Genomic DNA, 16,389 nt, shown 5'->3' on the forward strand with positions numbered 1-16,389 from the left:
GGCCTAAAACATCAATCAAATAAATAAATAAATAAATCTAAAATATGCGCTTATAGCCAACCGTTCCCTTTCGTTGGTAAAGGTAAAAAAATGTCCCTATTGTATAATACCGCCTGTCAGAATTGTTACGCAATTATTTTTTGATTACATTGAAATAGACGTCTGAAAAAAATGTACAAAACGTTTTTTTTTTCGAGTAGATGAATGATGAAGAAAAATTAAGGAGCTGAACGTTTTTGCACGTAAGAGGCTCCAGAAGGAGATAGGTGTCATTCGTTTTTTCGGGACACGACGAGATGATCGGTAAATTAATGCCAACTAAAGCCGCAAAGAATTTTAGAAACGTCACATAATCCAGTAAGACGTTTTTCACCATTAGAGATAAAACAGATGGATCTCAAAACTCCTCTAGTTCCATAATAGCAAAATCCTCATTTATTGACACATCAAAACTGGATGTTAACCAAATTGTGCTTTTGCTTCATGCCTGTTTATGTGAGGAAAAAGTCATAGTTCTCTTAACTCGAGAAAAGGATAAAATTTCCACGAGAACATCGCATTTTTCAGCTTTTGCTACTCACCTAGATTCATCAAGTATTATTATGAGTTCCCACTAACTTGTCAGCTTTCATGCGGATTATCTGTGTAATTTGTCGGGTGGGGGTCAATCCAAAGGAGGCATTAATTGGGATATCGTGAACAGGGACAGACTATCATTACTCCAAGCACTGGCGACACTAAAGTCCCGCTGGAACACAGGGTACAACTATTCCTGCCAGGTTACTTCTACGAATGTACATTGTATACATCCGATTCCCAGGCCCAGCATTTAATCACTACTAAGTTCTAACCGACCATAAGGTCATGAAACATATTACCAATATAGTTATCCCCCTTAGGGAGTCTATAGGCCAGCATCAAAATCACCACAACCAATATCCAGTATAGGGTTCCATTCCCTGCATAATTGCCCCGTGTCCTTAGCACTGAGTATGTTATACAACCTGGCTGTTCATTTTTGCTGGACGACTGTCCATTCTGGCCACCTGAAACAATGGACATTTAACCAAATTTAGCCTGGGCAACTTAACTCCTCAAAAAGGAAATGCCATCTAAAATGAACATTGCCGACCCGCCATCTTTGCATCCGAGCCCTTCTACGCGATAGATGGGAATGTAAAACCAAGTTGAGGCTCTTGAAAGGATTCCTGAATACATGTCCCATATACATATATACATATACATTATTTAAACTCTTGGAAATGAACCAAGGAGCCGTAAAACTGACATGGTGAAAAAACGAAAATTTGGAGAAAAAACAAATGTTAACAGAGAAAATCTGTTTCTATCCCTGAGATATAAAGCTGGGAAGTTGGGGCCCCGAGACAAAAAATCGAAAACTGAGTAAAGCCTACCAATCTATAGTTTATACATAAATGTTAGCGCTACCTAACACGTAGAAAATTTTTTCGTATCAAAGTATAGCAGCATACATGAAGATGTGTCTTCCATTAAACGCTTGAAATCTTTCCTGGTTTCAGTACTGCCAAAATATCTCCCTCTGTCACCTCGTTTTTCGGTCTCAGCCATTGGTAAGGTTTAAAAAACATCTAGGTCTGGTCTTCGTAGTATACATATGCAAACATGGTCTTGTAGTACTTCTTGGGCTTATCAGAAAGACAGTGTCCTAAAGGCTGTTTCTTGGTTCACGTGTTGAGGTACTCGGTATCTTCCGGACAATTACATAAAACCTATTGACTATCCTCCATCGTCTACACATTCCTTAGAGAACAGATGACATCTGATAGGAGCATGTGCTGGTCTTCAGCTGGGAATATTTGGTCCCTTTGCATTGTTTTAATGTGATTGTATGTTAACTATGATGACAACTGCACAGCATTGTGTGTATTTATAGATCAGTGACGTCTAATAAATTGCAATTAACAATAATACATATTTTTTTACCTAATTTTGGTTAAGCCATGGTGCTAGAGTGCGTGTTAATAGCTACTATTTATCACTTATATGAAACCCTGACTGAGGTTAATTTGACAAGAGGTCGTATTTCACTGGTTACGTGTGACCATTTGCCAGCTATCACACTGTCGTCGCTGCTCTGGTCTTACTCACTACGTTGTACGTCTTAATAATATCTTTAACTCCTGCGGAGTTTTTCATAGGCTGTCGTCGTGGGCAAAGATTAGTTTTGCAAGATTCACAAAGAAGGGCTTCTTTCAATTGCATGTGACAAAACCCATGGAGGAGTCAATGCCCATGCAGTGTCCGTCCAGAAATATCCCCATTAAAAGTTAGGCCAAAACTTTCAAAAAAATGCCATACCCTCTGACAGGAGTGCGTACATCGTAAGGCACAAAGATTTAACATCAAGCATAGTGGACTGAACGTCATTCTTTAAGAAGGCCCTGGGAATTCGTTCTCGCTTTGGCGAAAACTTGAACACCTGTACAGGTTTTAAAAGATTGCTGCAAAAACACGGTTCTTTGTTTCTTTTCAGTCTGCCACCAAAATGATCAGCGTTTAAGTAAAGTTTGTATGTTAATTCGGATGACGATATCGAGAATTTTAATGCTTTTGAAAGCTTTCGTGACTCTTTTTCCAAATAATGTACATAAAGACTTGTAGTTAGCCAGTTATACCAGACCAGCGACGGCAGCGTGGTAGCGTATCCAGAGAAATATTGTCTATTTACCGGTTAGGGTTAGGCCTATATTCGAACTATAAAAAAAGACTGCAGCAATGTTAACTGCAATTAATTAGACGTGACTGGTCAAGAATAAAAACGGTGTGTTGGCATGGAGTTTAACATACAATAACACTAAAACAATGCACAGAGACCAGGCCTCGGAGATGCTTTGTCCACCAGGCACGTACGCATTTCATTAGTACTGTCTCGGCAGTCTGTTGGACATAGTTCACCCATGGATGTATACGAATTAGACCAGTTGCGTTGGAATATTTCTCTTGCATTCTAATTGTCTGTCTTTGAAATGGGAGTAAGGAGCCAACTGGGACTATTTTTAAGAGAAGACGCGGGTCAGCTAGTGGTGGCTGTTCTCAAGTCATTAATACAAGTACCACTGTTTAACGGCACTACAATCTACACAAACGTGTGTGGGCCTACACATGTACAGCTTCACCTACCAGAGTTGTATAGCGCCTACATCATGGCATATAAATCTACACGTGTACTGACTTCAAAAACATCCATTATGGTCCTATGTACAAGCACGATTTGCTGGGTCGTCTTTGGCAGACAGTCTCGCAAGTGAGGCACGCGTTCGTCTAATTTGAGACTTTGGCCCCTTTACGCCATATGCTCAAGAAGTTTCTCATGATTGTCGGAGGAAACCGGGCACAGCCATTAGGAAACCCACGATGACGAGCGGGTTGTTTGCAGACCTTCTGACATGTGACCAGAGAGGAAGCCATGCAGTTTGAGATGGACTTCAACTTAACTAAACTCACAGCAATCACATCGCATGTGAGAAGCTCTTGAGTTTCTGTGCTGCGCTCGCACGATAACCACTGGGCCACAGAGGGCTCCAGCACTTACTAAGGAATACAGCAATAAGCCTTTCTACAAGTTAAACTCGATTTCGTATTGGATGTAGAATAGATACAAACGTCAATATGATGATTTGTAGGATTTGTAAGCTTTGGATAAACGGTTTATGTATATGCAAAATTCTTTTCTACATATGTACCATAGATTTGTATACATATTCAGGCCAACATACAAGGATATGCAAATAAAAATTTACTTCATGTATGTACAAAAAAAATTGGACATTTCACTTCAAGCGGTGACTTGACTCTAGAACACTGCATTCACTGTGTTTCAGGACCATACTTTGATCTATACAACAATGCTGAAGTAAGCCCACAGTTCGTCTGTGTGTGACAACAGAGCTGTCATAATATATTATTTGCTTATTTGAAACATTTAGTTCAGGCATCTGGGAAAAACCGTTTTTAAACAAACAAAGAATAAAAACTGTGCGTCGGCCGGGAATCGAACCCGGATCGACTGCTTGGAAGGCAACCATGCTGACCATTACACCACCGACGCACCTGAGAACAAGCTGCTAAATAAAGCTTTTATTCGATAGCTGCTTATATTAGGCCCTCTATTGAGCAAAGGGAGGTAAATTTGTTGCCACTAGTGTAAACTATCATGGCTTCCAATGACTGTCATGAAGGTAAAATTTGCATGAAACAATGGTATAAATTAACAAGAGGCACTGTCATTGACTGAATAGAGTACAAGTTACGTATAGAAACTGTCAAAGTCTAGTTATGGATAGACAAAATTTCAGTGGTGATTCAAAATATGTCAAACAAAACAGTTCAAACATGTTTTAGAAACATTATTGTTCCCGAATTTCAGTAAGTAATCACCAAAGTTCATGTTCAGACTTAAATAGTCACAAATCTTCAGACGATTCGTTCCTCACAGAGACATGATATCTTAGTGGATCTTTGTTTTCCAATGTTTTCGCCAGCCATGCTTTTGTTTTCCTCGCTGTCAGAGCAGAGTTTGTGGCACCCCAGGTTGGTTTGTTACGTTGATCCGCATGACGTCATGCAGTGGTCAGTTTATCGGCCCGCTGTTTAGCCGATTTGTTCGGGCACGTGGTTTTGTATGTTCTTTTATAAACGCCAGTCTGATTTCCTCTCAGTACTGGGATTTCACCTGTGAACACACGCTATCATTTCACTTCTAGTTACTTCCACCAACTGTCTCCAACTTTCAAGATGTCCACGCTTGGCTTAGTTTACTGTAAGTATTTGCTATGTTTGACCGAGATTACACTCAAGCCCCCCGAGAAAGACTTTTTCACAAAATATTCGTTTATTGGTGCATTTAGGGGCAAGTAATTTAAACACTATTTCGAAGTTTGAAGGGTCTGCAGAAATAAGGTGAAGGACCAATGCTTTCTCAGATCTTAATTTATTGACCCCTAGTATGATAGCAATGGTGTTGTTATGACATTGTAGGGCCTACAATGAAACCATCTTTAGTGTTATAGGTCTGCGGTGTCCTGTATATTAATAGGTATAACTGTATAGTTTAAATGTTTCAGACGTTGAACCAATGGAGTTGATGGAAGCCATACCAGATGAAGATTTTGCAACTTCATGGTAAAGTTACTGGATTGAATTTTTGAATAGATTTTTCATGTGGACGAAAAATCCAAACCTACATCCATGATTTAATGATGTCAGCTTTATAACTTAAAAGGTAGATGTGTATATAAAATAGCTTATTAAAGCTAAGAGCAAAGAAGTAAGCAAGCTTTAGTTTTTTCATAAACCAATAGGGTATAATGAGCATTAGAATTCAGAGTTTAATTGATTCCCCCCCCCCCCAAAAATTGTCTTTGTATATACAATTTACACGTATTTTTCTTTCTCATAAATCACATTATTTCATGTTGTTAATATGATCTTGCTTTATTATAAGTTACCGATATATCACGTACATGCAGTGAGAATTTGAATTGTTTTGTGCATGCACTGCATATAATAATCACCAGGCATTTGTTTTGTTTTGTTTTTTTGTCTATAACAACACCTCCCACTCTCCAGTAAACAAGTAACAGAGATTAGGGACTATTTTTACACATAGTCAGTTAGGCATTGCATTGGGTGCAGATTATAATCCACAAATACTGTATGGTATTTTCTTGCAGGTAGTGTGAAATACATGTCATAATAACATGTACTTACAGCTTTACTTGGCATGTTTCATAGGTGCAGAATTAATAATTCTTTGTTTCCATTAAGGCCTTGAAATTAGAAAGGTACACCCTGTTTGTGCACATAGAGGTTTAAGCCAACAGTGATGGCTAAACAATATATCACTGTGTATGATTGAGAAATTTAAATGACATTTAACTGTTCCTTTATAAGCAGATGTGCATTATAAAGTGGTTTGTAGACACCAGGTCTCCAAGCAGTAAATCTTTAGTGAACTCCGTATGTCATATGCAGTAATCACAGCAAATAAATCCCAGTTAATCTGCTAATCTTGGATTATGCACAAAGATTAATCTTTTCTTAGCAGATAGGATTATGTATGCGTTTTATGAGAGTATTTTGATCCAGTAAATATGGAGAGAATGTACATAGGTTTGCAGTTTGAGTATTAATCAGATCTGTGGTTATGTAATCTGTGATGTAAGTTTTCCAAAAATTTACATTCCTTTGGTTTAGATAGGTTTAATTTTTAATACCTAAGCCATTCAGTGACATAATCTAAAGAAGAGAGAATAAAACAACAGCAACAAAAACGACGATCCTGTTGAGTGCAATATAATATGAATCCTGTAAGGTCATAATTAACTCTTCTAAACCAAGCTCAGTCATGCCAGTCAAACTAAGCCCTCTTAGCAGTTAGGTTTATGTGTTGCAGATTGTATTATGACAAATGAACGCTTCAGAACTCTGCACTGTTTTGCAAATGAACCATGGAATTGTTTTGTTTTTCTTGCGGAGATTAGTAATTTGGTATCACATTTCTACACATGTGTACATGCATGCATCATCGTTGCACCATGTAGTTACTTCTGATATACTTGCACATTTATGTTATCGTACCATACAGGTTCTAATTAACATCTCCATGTGGTATATTAAGGAATGAAATAATCTGTGAAATCTTCCTCTATTCAGTTCCAGTGATGTGGACACAACCTTCGACATGACGATTGGCCATATAGAGGACATCATTATGGGTAAAAACCATTATACTTAATTTTTTGAAAGCAGTACTTATACAGTATTTGAACCACTTCCCCCTTGTTTCATATGTGTGAAAAATTTCTTTGTCTTGTTCTGATACAGCACATATCAATACTTGGTTTATATAATTAATTCTCTTTTACACATGACTAGCCCTTACTTGCTCCGTAGCTCTAGCCAGTGAGGTCTTGTGTTTAAGTCTCCCTCTTAGTGCCATATGTTTGGATGTTGTCAGGTATATTTACCACATGAAAGCCTTGTGAAATCCATGTTTTTTCCTGGTTGCTGCCCCAATAAATATAATTAATTCTCTTTTTACACATGACTAGCCTTACTTGCTCCGTAGCTCTAGCTAGTGAGGTCTTGTGTTTAAGTCTCCCTCTTGGTGCCATATGTTTGGATGTTGTCAGGTATATTTACCACATGAAAGCCTTGTGAAATCCATGTTTTTCCGGGTTGCTGCCCCAATAAATTTTTTGGTATAAATTTTAAAATCTTTGTTTTTATGTTGCTTAAGACTATTCAAAGAATATGTGTATGAAAATCAGTAATACACAAAATTTACATGTGTGCAAGACCACATGACATCTGTTTTAAGCTGATCTGTTTGTACAGTATAACATTGCCACTGAATGTAGTACGGTACAATCTAGAACTACATGTATATCTACAGCACTTGAAGTACTTTTGATTCTCCTTTGATTCACATGACGGAAAAACTACACTTTTGCGTAGCAAAAAGAAACCTTTGTGATTCACATCAGGAAAAGTAAATTTTTGCTGAAAAAATACTCTTGATTCTCATGTGATTCAACAGAATCATCAGAAAATGTACATTTTTGCTTGATTGTTGCTTTTATTTGTTTTAGACGAGGAGTTCCAAGCGATGCAAACAGACTTCATGGAGAAGTATTATCAAAACTTTGTTGACACAGAGGAAAATAAATTCATTTACACAGATATTCAGAAGGAATACGTAAGGAAACTTTCTCATATTTGGTGATCATAGTATATCTTTTTCTGTAGCTAATTGTTTTTTGTTTGTTTTTTTTTTTATCCACAAGCATATGTTAACAGATGTGAAAAAAAAAAGAGAAAAAAGCAAGGGGAGCTGATGACGAAATTAATTGATCACTTGTGCAGACTGTAAGAGATATAACTATTTGTCTTCTAACTTTTAACCGGTCCTTGCTGCTCATTTGAAAAAGTGTTATTCAAGGATTGTTGACTCAGTTGGTTCAAGGATCACATTGGTTTCCTTCAACCGTGAAAATTGACCTGAGTCATGTACTGCACATCACTTAAAGTTTGGCCTGTAGACATGAATGTTCAGAAGAACAGAGAGGGCATTAAAATGATTGTGTACATGTATTGTTGTGAAACCAATTCACAAGTTTTTCTGACCAGAAATTTTTCAAACTTTTCAAAATGTCTTAAGCGGCCCAAAGTAAGGATATATCAATCAGAATCAAGCAAAATGTGTTACTCAAAGTTTAAAGAGCTAAACATAGGTGATTTTACTTTAAGTGAAGAATTCCAGAGTACATTCACACAAGCACCAATGGACAAAAATAAATGAAATTTTGTAACTCAATGTCGTAAAAAAAATACATATGTATTCAAGCTCACTTTGCATGTCCCCCTACCTGGGCTTCAAACTCAGGTAAGATAAGTGCTTTAGAAAACGACTGACGTTTTTTTATGACTCCAGGTAGAAGGCTGTACTTGGCATCACTCTTGCAATTAGTCATGATGGACCATTAATTAGCTGGGACTTTGTTGTTGTGTTTTCAGACTCAGCTAATTGAGAGGAGACTGGAACAGGAGTTACTACAGAGGATACCAGGTTTTAACATGGCTGAGTTTACTAGGCAGTTGATGTAAGTTTTAATTGAGCTGTCGAAAAGATTGAACCATTGTCAAAAATATGTCTGTTGGGAGTAACCCGGCTTACCCTCCAACAGGTCTGAAAAATGAACCAACAATTAAAGTTATTATTAGGCTATTGATGAATATTTTTCCATATTTCTTCTCTCAATGTTAAGTTTTTTTAAAATCACTGTCTCTATTAGCCAGAGCACAAAGAGAATTTCTTTACCAACTTGCCCTGTTTTTATTTCTGATAGAGTTGGGTTACCCCCAGCAAAGAACTTTTAATGATTTCCTTGTGTAAAACTGCCTTTAACGAGCATGTTAATGAGTGCAATTATGGTCAATGAACTTCACTAGATTAAGGTGAATGTGTTAAAATTTTAGTCACACTTCATCAAACTTTATCAAACAACAAAAACTGGTCTGAAGCTTTCCCTTACTGAGACCACATTTTCTTCACAAATGAAGACTGTGCAAGCTTCTGCACAGACTCTGCAGTGATTTGCATATGCTGTCGTACTTGTGGAATTTTTCTTAGTATACTCTGCTTTTCATTCGACAACAACGGTCACGTGAGGTACAGATATATTCTCAAATCCTGCAGAAGACATGAAATGTGTCTGCTGACTAGGTTACCTCCCTTTGTTTGTGTCCAAAAACGGTCACATCGCTGAAGCAATTCATCAATACAGGATAAATTCGTTCCATGGTCACTCAGTTATAGGATACACAAATATATGGTGTCAGTAATCTTCATATTAATCTTCATAATTACTGACGCCATATATTTGCGCATCCTATCACAGAGTCACCATGTAACTAATAATACACAAATAAAACGTAACGTGTAAGGAATTGACATGTACAGCTTCCTTTGCACATTTAGTTTGTGAGATATGCTTTTTTCAAAGGTGTTCTGATTTATATTGGATATTTCTTTACAGAACCAGAAAGAATGAGCTTGAAGGAGAAATCTTTGAGATTTTGCTAACTTTCACAGACTTTATGGCATTCAAGGAAATGTTTTTGGATTACAAAGCAGTAAGTAACTTACCCACATTAATATATGCTATTTAATGCATACATCCACTTAATGATTGAAAGAAAAGCATTGATTCACTGAATGACATGACATGGACATGAAAGAGAAATATTCTGTTTTATAAGCCTACAAACGCTTAACGATGGCAAGAAAAGCACGCATTGATTCACTAAAAGACATTACATATGAAAGAGAAATATTCTGTTTTATCAGCATACACTCGCTTAATGATGGAAAGAAAAGCACGCATTGATTTACTGAATGACGTCACATATCGACATGAAAGAGAAATATTCTGTTTTGTAAGCATACACCCGCTTAATGATGGAAAGAAAAGCACGCATTGATTCACTGAATGACGTGACATATGGACATGAAACAGAAATATTCTGTTTTATAAGCATACTCCACATACACCAGGAATATTCTGGTTTACTCTCAATGTGGAGTAGCCTTTCCAGGTGACTCACACTTTTCACCTGGAATATAAACTTTGTTCTATTTCTGGTTTTCAGGAGAAAGAGGGCCGTGTTGTAGACTTCAGTGATGGAATTCTCGTTACACCATTAGCCAAAGACTCTGCCTCAGACCTTGTGTTAGACAGTGCTCCCTTGTCTCTCTCCGGTCATCCATTTATCTCACAGTAATCTCGCCATGGTGCCTCTCCCCAGTTAACCCCGTCCAGTCCGCGCTCCTACCTTGTGTGCATTGTCATGTGGGAACCAAAGGGTCCAAACTCTATCACAGATGTCTCAACATGTCATTTTGTGAGAAACCAAAGGGCCTACCCAATCAGTGAAATTTGTGAAATATTGGAATATACTCTTGTGGTTATGGATTTGTCAGAAGGTATACAAGACTTGATCTGCTGCATGTGTTTTTGAGAGAAACTGACCTTTTGGTTTCACGGAGTATGTACGCACACTCAGGTCTTCCCTTAACCTGCCTGCTTGTATAAATATGCTGATTATATGACACTGTAAACCCTGTTGCTGAAGCACCAACTTGTAATCTCTGTAACATCATTAACATAACCTGTCTGTATTATATACACTCTTCTTGGGTTCTTTAAAAGAAGTCCTCAAAAATCATTTGGGTGAATATCAGAAGGAGGCAAAGCAAATTTTATCTTTTCAACATCAGGCTTTTATTATTTTGATTTACCAGTTTTGGAGAAGCCATTCAGATATAAATTTTACATTTTTCCTGTGTGAAATCATTGCAGAATAGTTCAAGGAATCTACAACATTTTACTGTCATTTTATTTCCAAACACTATACAAAAAAATGTGGAGTTTACCCTGCCCATTTCTAATTGAAGATCATAATCTGAGGTTACATTTCGTATTCGCTGTAGAATGTGTCTTATTAAAGTATTAAATGTTTGACACGTTTGATACAATTTCCAGTGTCATGAAATTGTTTGTTGAAATGGTAACATTTGAATTAGGAGTGTGTTAATTTTTACAATGTGTGTATAATGATCGCATAAATTGAGGTCCCAAAATGTCACCAGATTTAGCTGTAAAGTGAAGTGTGAAGATTGTGTTCTCTAATTTCTAATGTAGGTCCTATTGCCGGAGCATAATTAGTGCCAAGAGTGTTTTTTTATTTATTTGTTTATTTCATGTTAATAGATGTATGTTTTAGATCTTTGACCAGTATGGGTAGATGTCATTAGGCCTTACTGGGAACTCTGCCTGCCCTGTCATAATATTATCCTCTACTGTGTAAAAACATGTTGTTCTTAGCTCTAATGCAGCATTACTTGTGTAACAAACACTGTCCTACCTCTGTGAAGCAGTCAGCGTAATTTGGGATTATTTTTGTGTTGAGGCAGGCAGAGTTTTCCATGTTACCCTGATATGCTTGAAAATGTGATGGTTAGCTTGACTGTACCACTGCTGATTGCAGGCCATAAACGAGTACTGTTTATAATGATGTGATTGGTTATGTAGTGTTCTGTCCCAGTTAAGATATTCTGCTCTGCTGTGCATCAATTGCTGTGTGAAAAACGTGAATGTGGTACCTGTTGCCACTTAAAATGTGTGGTACAGGTTGCTACCTAAAATATGTGGTACATATTTTGTCCAGTGCTCCATGCCCTGTATATAACCGTCTCAATGCTGAAGCATTTGTATTCTCCGTCCACTTTCTGTAGTGTAAGTTGTAACATGAAGATATTGTATATTTTAAATCTCACGTTAAATTGCACTGTGTTTGAAAGACTCCTGTCTGTCTTGTACAGGTATTGCCATGGTCATTGTTGGTTTGCAGGACATTTAGAACGTGTAGAAAGCTAAATTTTCTTTTCAGGTGTATTGTCAGTAATGTCAGTGCAAGGTAACATCTTTGTGATGGTTAGTATCTGTCGTAACCTTAGACATTTGTCTAATGCTTTAGTTTGTCGTAGGTTTTTGTGGGTTTTGTTTTTTTTCAAACATGACGTATTGTAATTTATATGTACTTTTCTGTGTTTAACTTATGCTGTTTAATCATAATTTAACGAGATATGTTCACTAATGTGGCGGTTACAAACATAATTCTCATCAGTAAAGGAAGATTTCTCATTGTATGGATGGTAGAATGTGTTCGAATCTTGCTTTGTATCATGCCTTTAGAACAAAACTGGAACGCTTTGGTCCGAAGACTCCAGGAATACATTTATCCATAGCAACTAAAACTTGTGCCAAATGCTTCCCTCAATCCAACATTTCCACTGAAATGCAGGAAAGCAAAATTGCTTGTAGACTAGATGTATTGATTTATTTACAGGGCAGAAAATGCCAGATGTGGGAACACTTACAGCCAAAGTAGTGTGCTCAAGCAAAACATTTATTCAGTTGTGTGATTGGTGTTTTACGCCATACCCCAAGAATATTTCACTTGCCACATACGATGGCAGTCAGCATAAGGTGGTGAGAAGAAACTCATGACCATCCACAGGTTGCTGGAACACCTTTCCATGTAAGACCGGACAGGAAACCAGCAGCCCCTGGATTTGAACTCTAAGCAAGTGAAACATTTCAATTTTATCTCATCCTTGCATTAAAGTCAGATTTGATATGAATGCCCATATAAACCGAAGGCTGTTTATCCATGTGTAAAGTAACTGCTGCTTGTGCTCCTCTCATGTCCTTTTACTTAATCTAGAACTAGACCAAAGCTTACTTCCAGATTCCAAAAAGCTGTTTGTGACTCAAGTCAAAATTTAAAACCTCTTCACAATGCTCATTTTATGGTACTGAAAGTTGAAATTTAGACACACTTGCCCCAGAGCTGTTTCACAAGTAGGTAGTGAACAGCCAACCAAAATACAGGAAGAATTCCTTTGTGTGATCATCCTTGGAACAAGTTTCACTTTACATCGGATAAGCTACGAGCCCAGGTTGGGAGGATTTGACTTTGAAAGTCTGACCAGTTGTGGAGCTCTCACTATTGAGATCTTCATGACACGTGCACATGAACAGCTTTTATATCTGTTTGGAGACACAGTTTTTGTTTGATCACTTCAAAGTCAAGATGGCATGGATTCCTTCACACAAAAACACACACACACATATTTGTAACTTTATATAAATCACTACAATAAATCAAATTTATAATCGTTTTACAACACCTACATTGTTCGTTTTTGGAAATCTGTTGTCAGCTAGTAAGGCCCAAACCTCCACACATATCTAAGTTTACAACAGTGCTGTGTAAGGTCATTAATTCTTCTGTAGTTTCCCCATAATATGACGTTTTCTGTACAGCTGTAATGTATTAATATCTTGTTTTGTACTTGTATGTAGTTCTTTATAGCCTTGGACAATAAATTCACATGAGTTTAACAGTATGTTGCGTTTTTTATTACTGACCATCTGTCATTCTCCTGTTCTCTGATGCCAGAGCCTCTGTGCCCTAGAGGCTGGCGTGAGTAAAGCACCATGACCCAGGAGCATCTCACCTATGAGATTGCTGTGAGTTCAAGTCCAGCTCATGCTGGCTTCTATTTGTAAATGGGAAGGTCTGGCAGCACCCTGCAAATGATCGTGGGTTTCCCCATCATAATGCTGGTTGCCGTAGTATTTATACTACAGTAATTACCATTGAAATTTTCTAGAGTACGGCATAAAACTCCACTCCACCCAGAAAGCAGTACATTTATGACAGTTATGGAGTGATTGTTAATTCAGTATGAGTTTTCTTGAGTCATCTCCAAAAAGGACATACACCAGTTTTACCTTCATTTCTCAAAATTGGCAAGTTGTGTGATCTTGTTGGCTTATTGTTGACATGTATAATGAACGGAGAATTCTAAACCAACATGTAATCACACTATCCGTGGGCCCATTCCATTCACTACCCGGTGGCCACTGGAGGACTGGAGTGACCAGTGACATGTTATTCCATTGGCCACTGCAGGAGGCCAGTATCGCCACTGCCGCCACCCAGCCTGACTTCGGTGGAGTCGTTGGCATGTAGTTTCACGTGATATGATGCGACTTGCGGAACATTGGGACGTCACACTGTATCCTCTGGGTAACCACTGAATCTGCCACCAGTGGCTGTCAGATCGAAGAATGGAACGCGCCCCATGTACTCTGAACGTTTCACACTCGTTAAGAGCTGTGTCAGATACCTGTGATGGCCGGGTGGTAAATATGTTTTTCTCACAGTCACTGCGCCACTAGGAGCTGGTTCAGTCCCACCCTCAGACATAGCATTGTCTAGATTCCCCAACCCCGAGGGTATTGTGGACCTAGGTTACAATATGAAGAACTCAATTGCACCCAATAGGCTTTATGTGGTCTTGCAGGATGTTTGCATTCCACAAATATCAAGTACACTTTGCAGTGAAAATATCTGTCACGTGCAGGAAAAAGGTAAGGAATGTTTCATGATAGAAGCGGGTGTTCATTCAGCTTCCTCCAACCAGGAATTAGTTTGTGTTCCACTGATGCAGGAAAGCTAATATATATGTTGGTTGTTGTATTAAAAATGCAGACACTGCTGGTTCACAAACGGTAAAATGACAGCATACAACTCTTATACCACAGTGAATAATTCAAGAGCACGATACACAGCAATTTAAATTAACAAATAAATACAAAAACCTAAGTTGCAAAACACCTGCAAAGTTCAGCCAGCTCTTGTAAGCCAAAACGATAAAAATTAATTTTCCATAAAAACCATACTAGGTATAAGACCTGTGACCAAATTAAGAGATCAAGTACAAAGCTAGACGTCAATACTGGAATATCTGCAAAAAGCAGGCTCACAAACAATTTAATTTCTTTTGTGTGTGCATTGTACCTCTATGCAAAATTTTTCACATCTCTTTTCTAAAAACAGTTACAAGTACATACATTTAAGCAGTGATAAGTCTTCCATAACGTGATGAAAACTTTAATTTTCAGATGTTGGCATTTTTGGGTAATTATTTCTCATTCTGTACAAAAATAAATGTGCATTAAGTCTTTGATGACCCTAACCCGGGTCTCCAAACTCAAAATTCAACGAGGATGCTGGAACCATTAGGCGACAGAAGCAGTCTCATAGTTACAAGAAGACATTGATTTGAAGTGTCCGAATGTTTTCGTCTCCCCACCCACCCAGTTAACCATGCCTTCAATTACTTTTCAACCTCTCTTCATCTTGCATGAACACAATCTGTATTTTGATGGTTGGACATGTCAAAGGGTGTGATTCTCCTCAGCACTGTTTATCACTGTAAGTTGTGTCATAGTTTCTGAATCGTTCAATAACCTGGACTCCGGCCGTAAGTGGGAAGGTCTGCCAGCAACCTGCGGATGGTCGTGGGTTTCCCCCGGGCTCTGCCCGGTTTCCACCCACCATAATGCTGGCCGCCGTCGTATAAGTGAAATATTCTTGAGTACGGCGTAAAACACCAATCAGAAAAAAAAAAAAAAAAAAAATAACCTGGACCTCTGTCTATACCAGGCTAGTCTTCGTATCACTAGATACCTGAGCACATAGGGAGATTTATGCACAATGGTTCACAAGGACTTGTAGCACCCTCTGACATGTCCAACCATCAAACCAGTCTAACTTTGTTATCATTTCCAGATGTGCTTCCCACAATCATTCAGTTTATGAGTTCATGAGGACTTCAATCTGAACCAGTCTAGCATTGGTATCCCCTGATGAAAATTCCTACACACATCAGCTCATGAGGACTTCAATCTGTACCAGTCTAGCATTGGTATCCCCTGATGAAAATTCCCACACACATCAGTTCACGATGACTTCAATCTGTACCAGTCTAGCACATATATCCCCTGATGAAAATTCCTAAACACATCAGTTCACAATGACTTCAATCTGTACCAGTCTAGCATTGGTATACCCCGATGAAAATTCCCACACACATCAGTTCATGAGGACTTCAATCTGTACCAGTCTAGCATTGGTATCACCTGATGAAAATTCCTACACACATCAGTTCATGAGGACTTCAATCTGTACCAGTCTAGCATTGGTATCCCCTGATGAAAATTCCCATACACATAAGTTCACAATGCCTTCAATCTGTACCAGTCTAGCATTGGTATTCCCTGATGAAAATTCCCATACACATAAGCTCACGATGACTTCAATCTGTACCAGTCTAGCATTGGTATCCCCTGAAGAAAATTCCCACACACATCAGTTCACGATGACTTCAATCTGTACCAGTCTAGCATTGGTATCCCCTGAAGAAAATTC

The 16,389-nt window shown here is 38.1% G+C and overlaps 1 protein-coding gene and 1 non-coding gene across 2 annotated transcripts; one reads left to right on the forward strand and one right to left on the reverse strand.

The window, feature by feature from the left end:
• Positions 1-4,018: 4,018 nt before the first annotated feature.
• Positions 4,019-4,090, reverse strand: Trnag-ucc (transfer RNA glycine (anticodon UCC)). The gene has a single exon. It is a non-coding gene; the product is annotated as a tRNA-Gly (tRNA).
• A 379-nt stretch (positions 4,091-4,469) lies between these two features.
• LOC135474998 (ADP-ribosylation factor-like protein 2-binding protein) lies at positions 4,470-13,506 on the forward strand. Its single transcript, XM_064754722.1, has 7 exons — positions 4,470-4,801; positions 5,106-5,163; positions 6,697-6,758; positions 7,635-7,741; positions 8,560-8,645; positions 9,582-9,678; positions 10,195-13,506. Exons 1-7 carry the CDS (start codon positions 4,777-4,779, stop codon positions 10,324-10,326), a joined length of 567 nt encoding a protein of 188 aa, XP_064610792.1. The 5' UTR covers positions 4,470-4,776; the 3' UTR covers positions 10,327-13,506.
• The last annotated feature ends 2,883 nt before the right edge of the window (positions 13,507-16,389 follow it).

This window comes from Liolophura sinensis, chromosome 9 (genome assembly GCF_032854445.1).
Source record: "Liolophura sinensis isolate JHLJ2023 chromosome 9, CUHK_Ljap_v2, whole genome shotgun sequence".
In the NCBI taxonomy this organism is placed as follows: domain Eukaryota; kingdom Metazoa; phylum Mollusca; class Polyplacophora; order Chitonida; family Chitonidae; genus Liolophura; species Liolophura sinensis.

What these genes read in the sequence shown, in the direction of transcription:
- LOC135474998 (XM_064754722.1), top strand. Translation starts at nt 4,777, where the DNA reads ATGTCCACGCTTGGCTTAGTTTACT. An exon ending in GAAGATTTTGCAACTTCATG is followed by an intron (nt 5,164 to 6,696) that starts GTAAAGTTACTG and finishes TCCTCTATTCAG; the next exon opens with TTCCAGTGATGTGGACACAA. An exon ending in GAGTTTACTAGGCAGTTGAT is followed by an intron (nt 8,646 to 9,581) that starts GTAAGTTTTAAT and finishes ATTTCTTTACAG; the next exon opens with AACCAGAAAGAATGAGCTTG.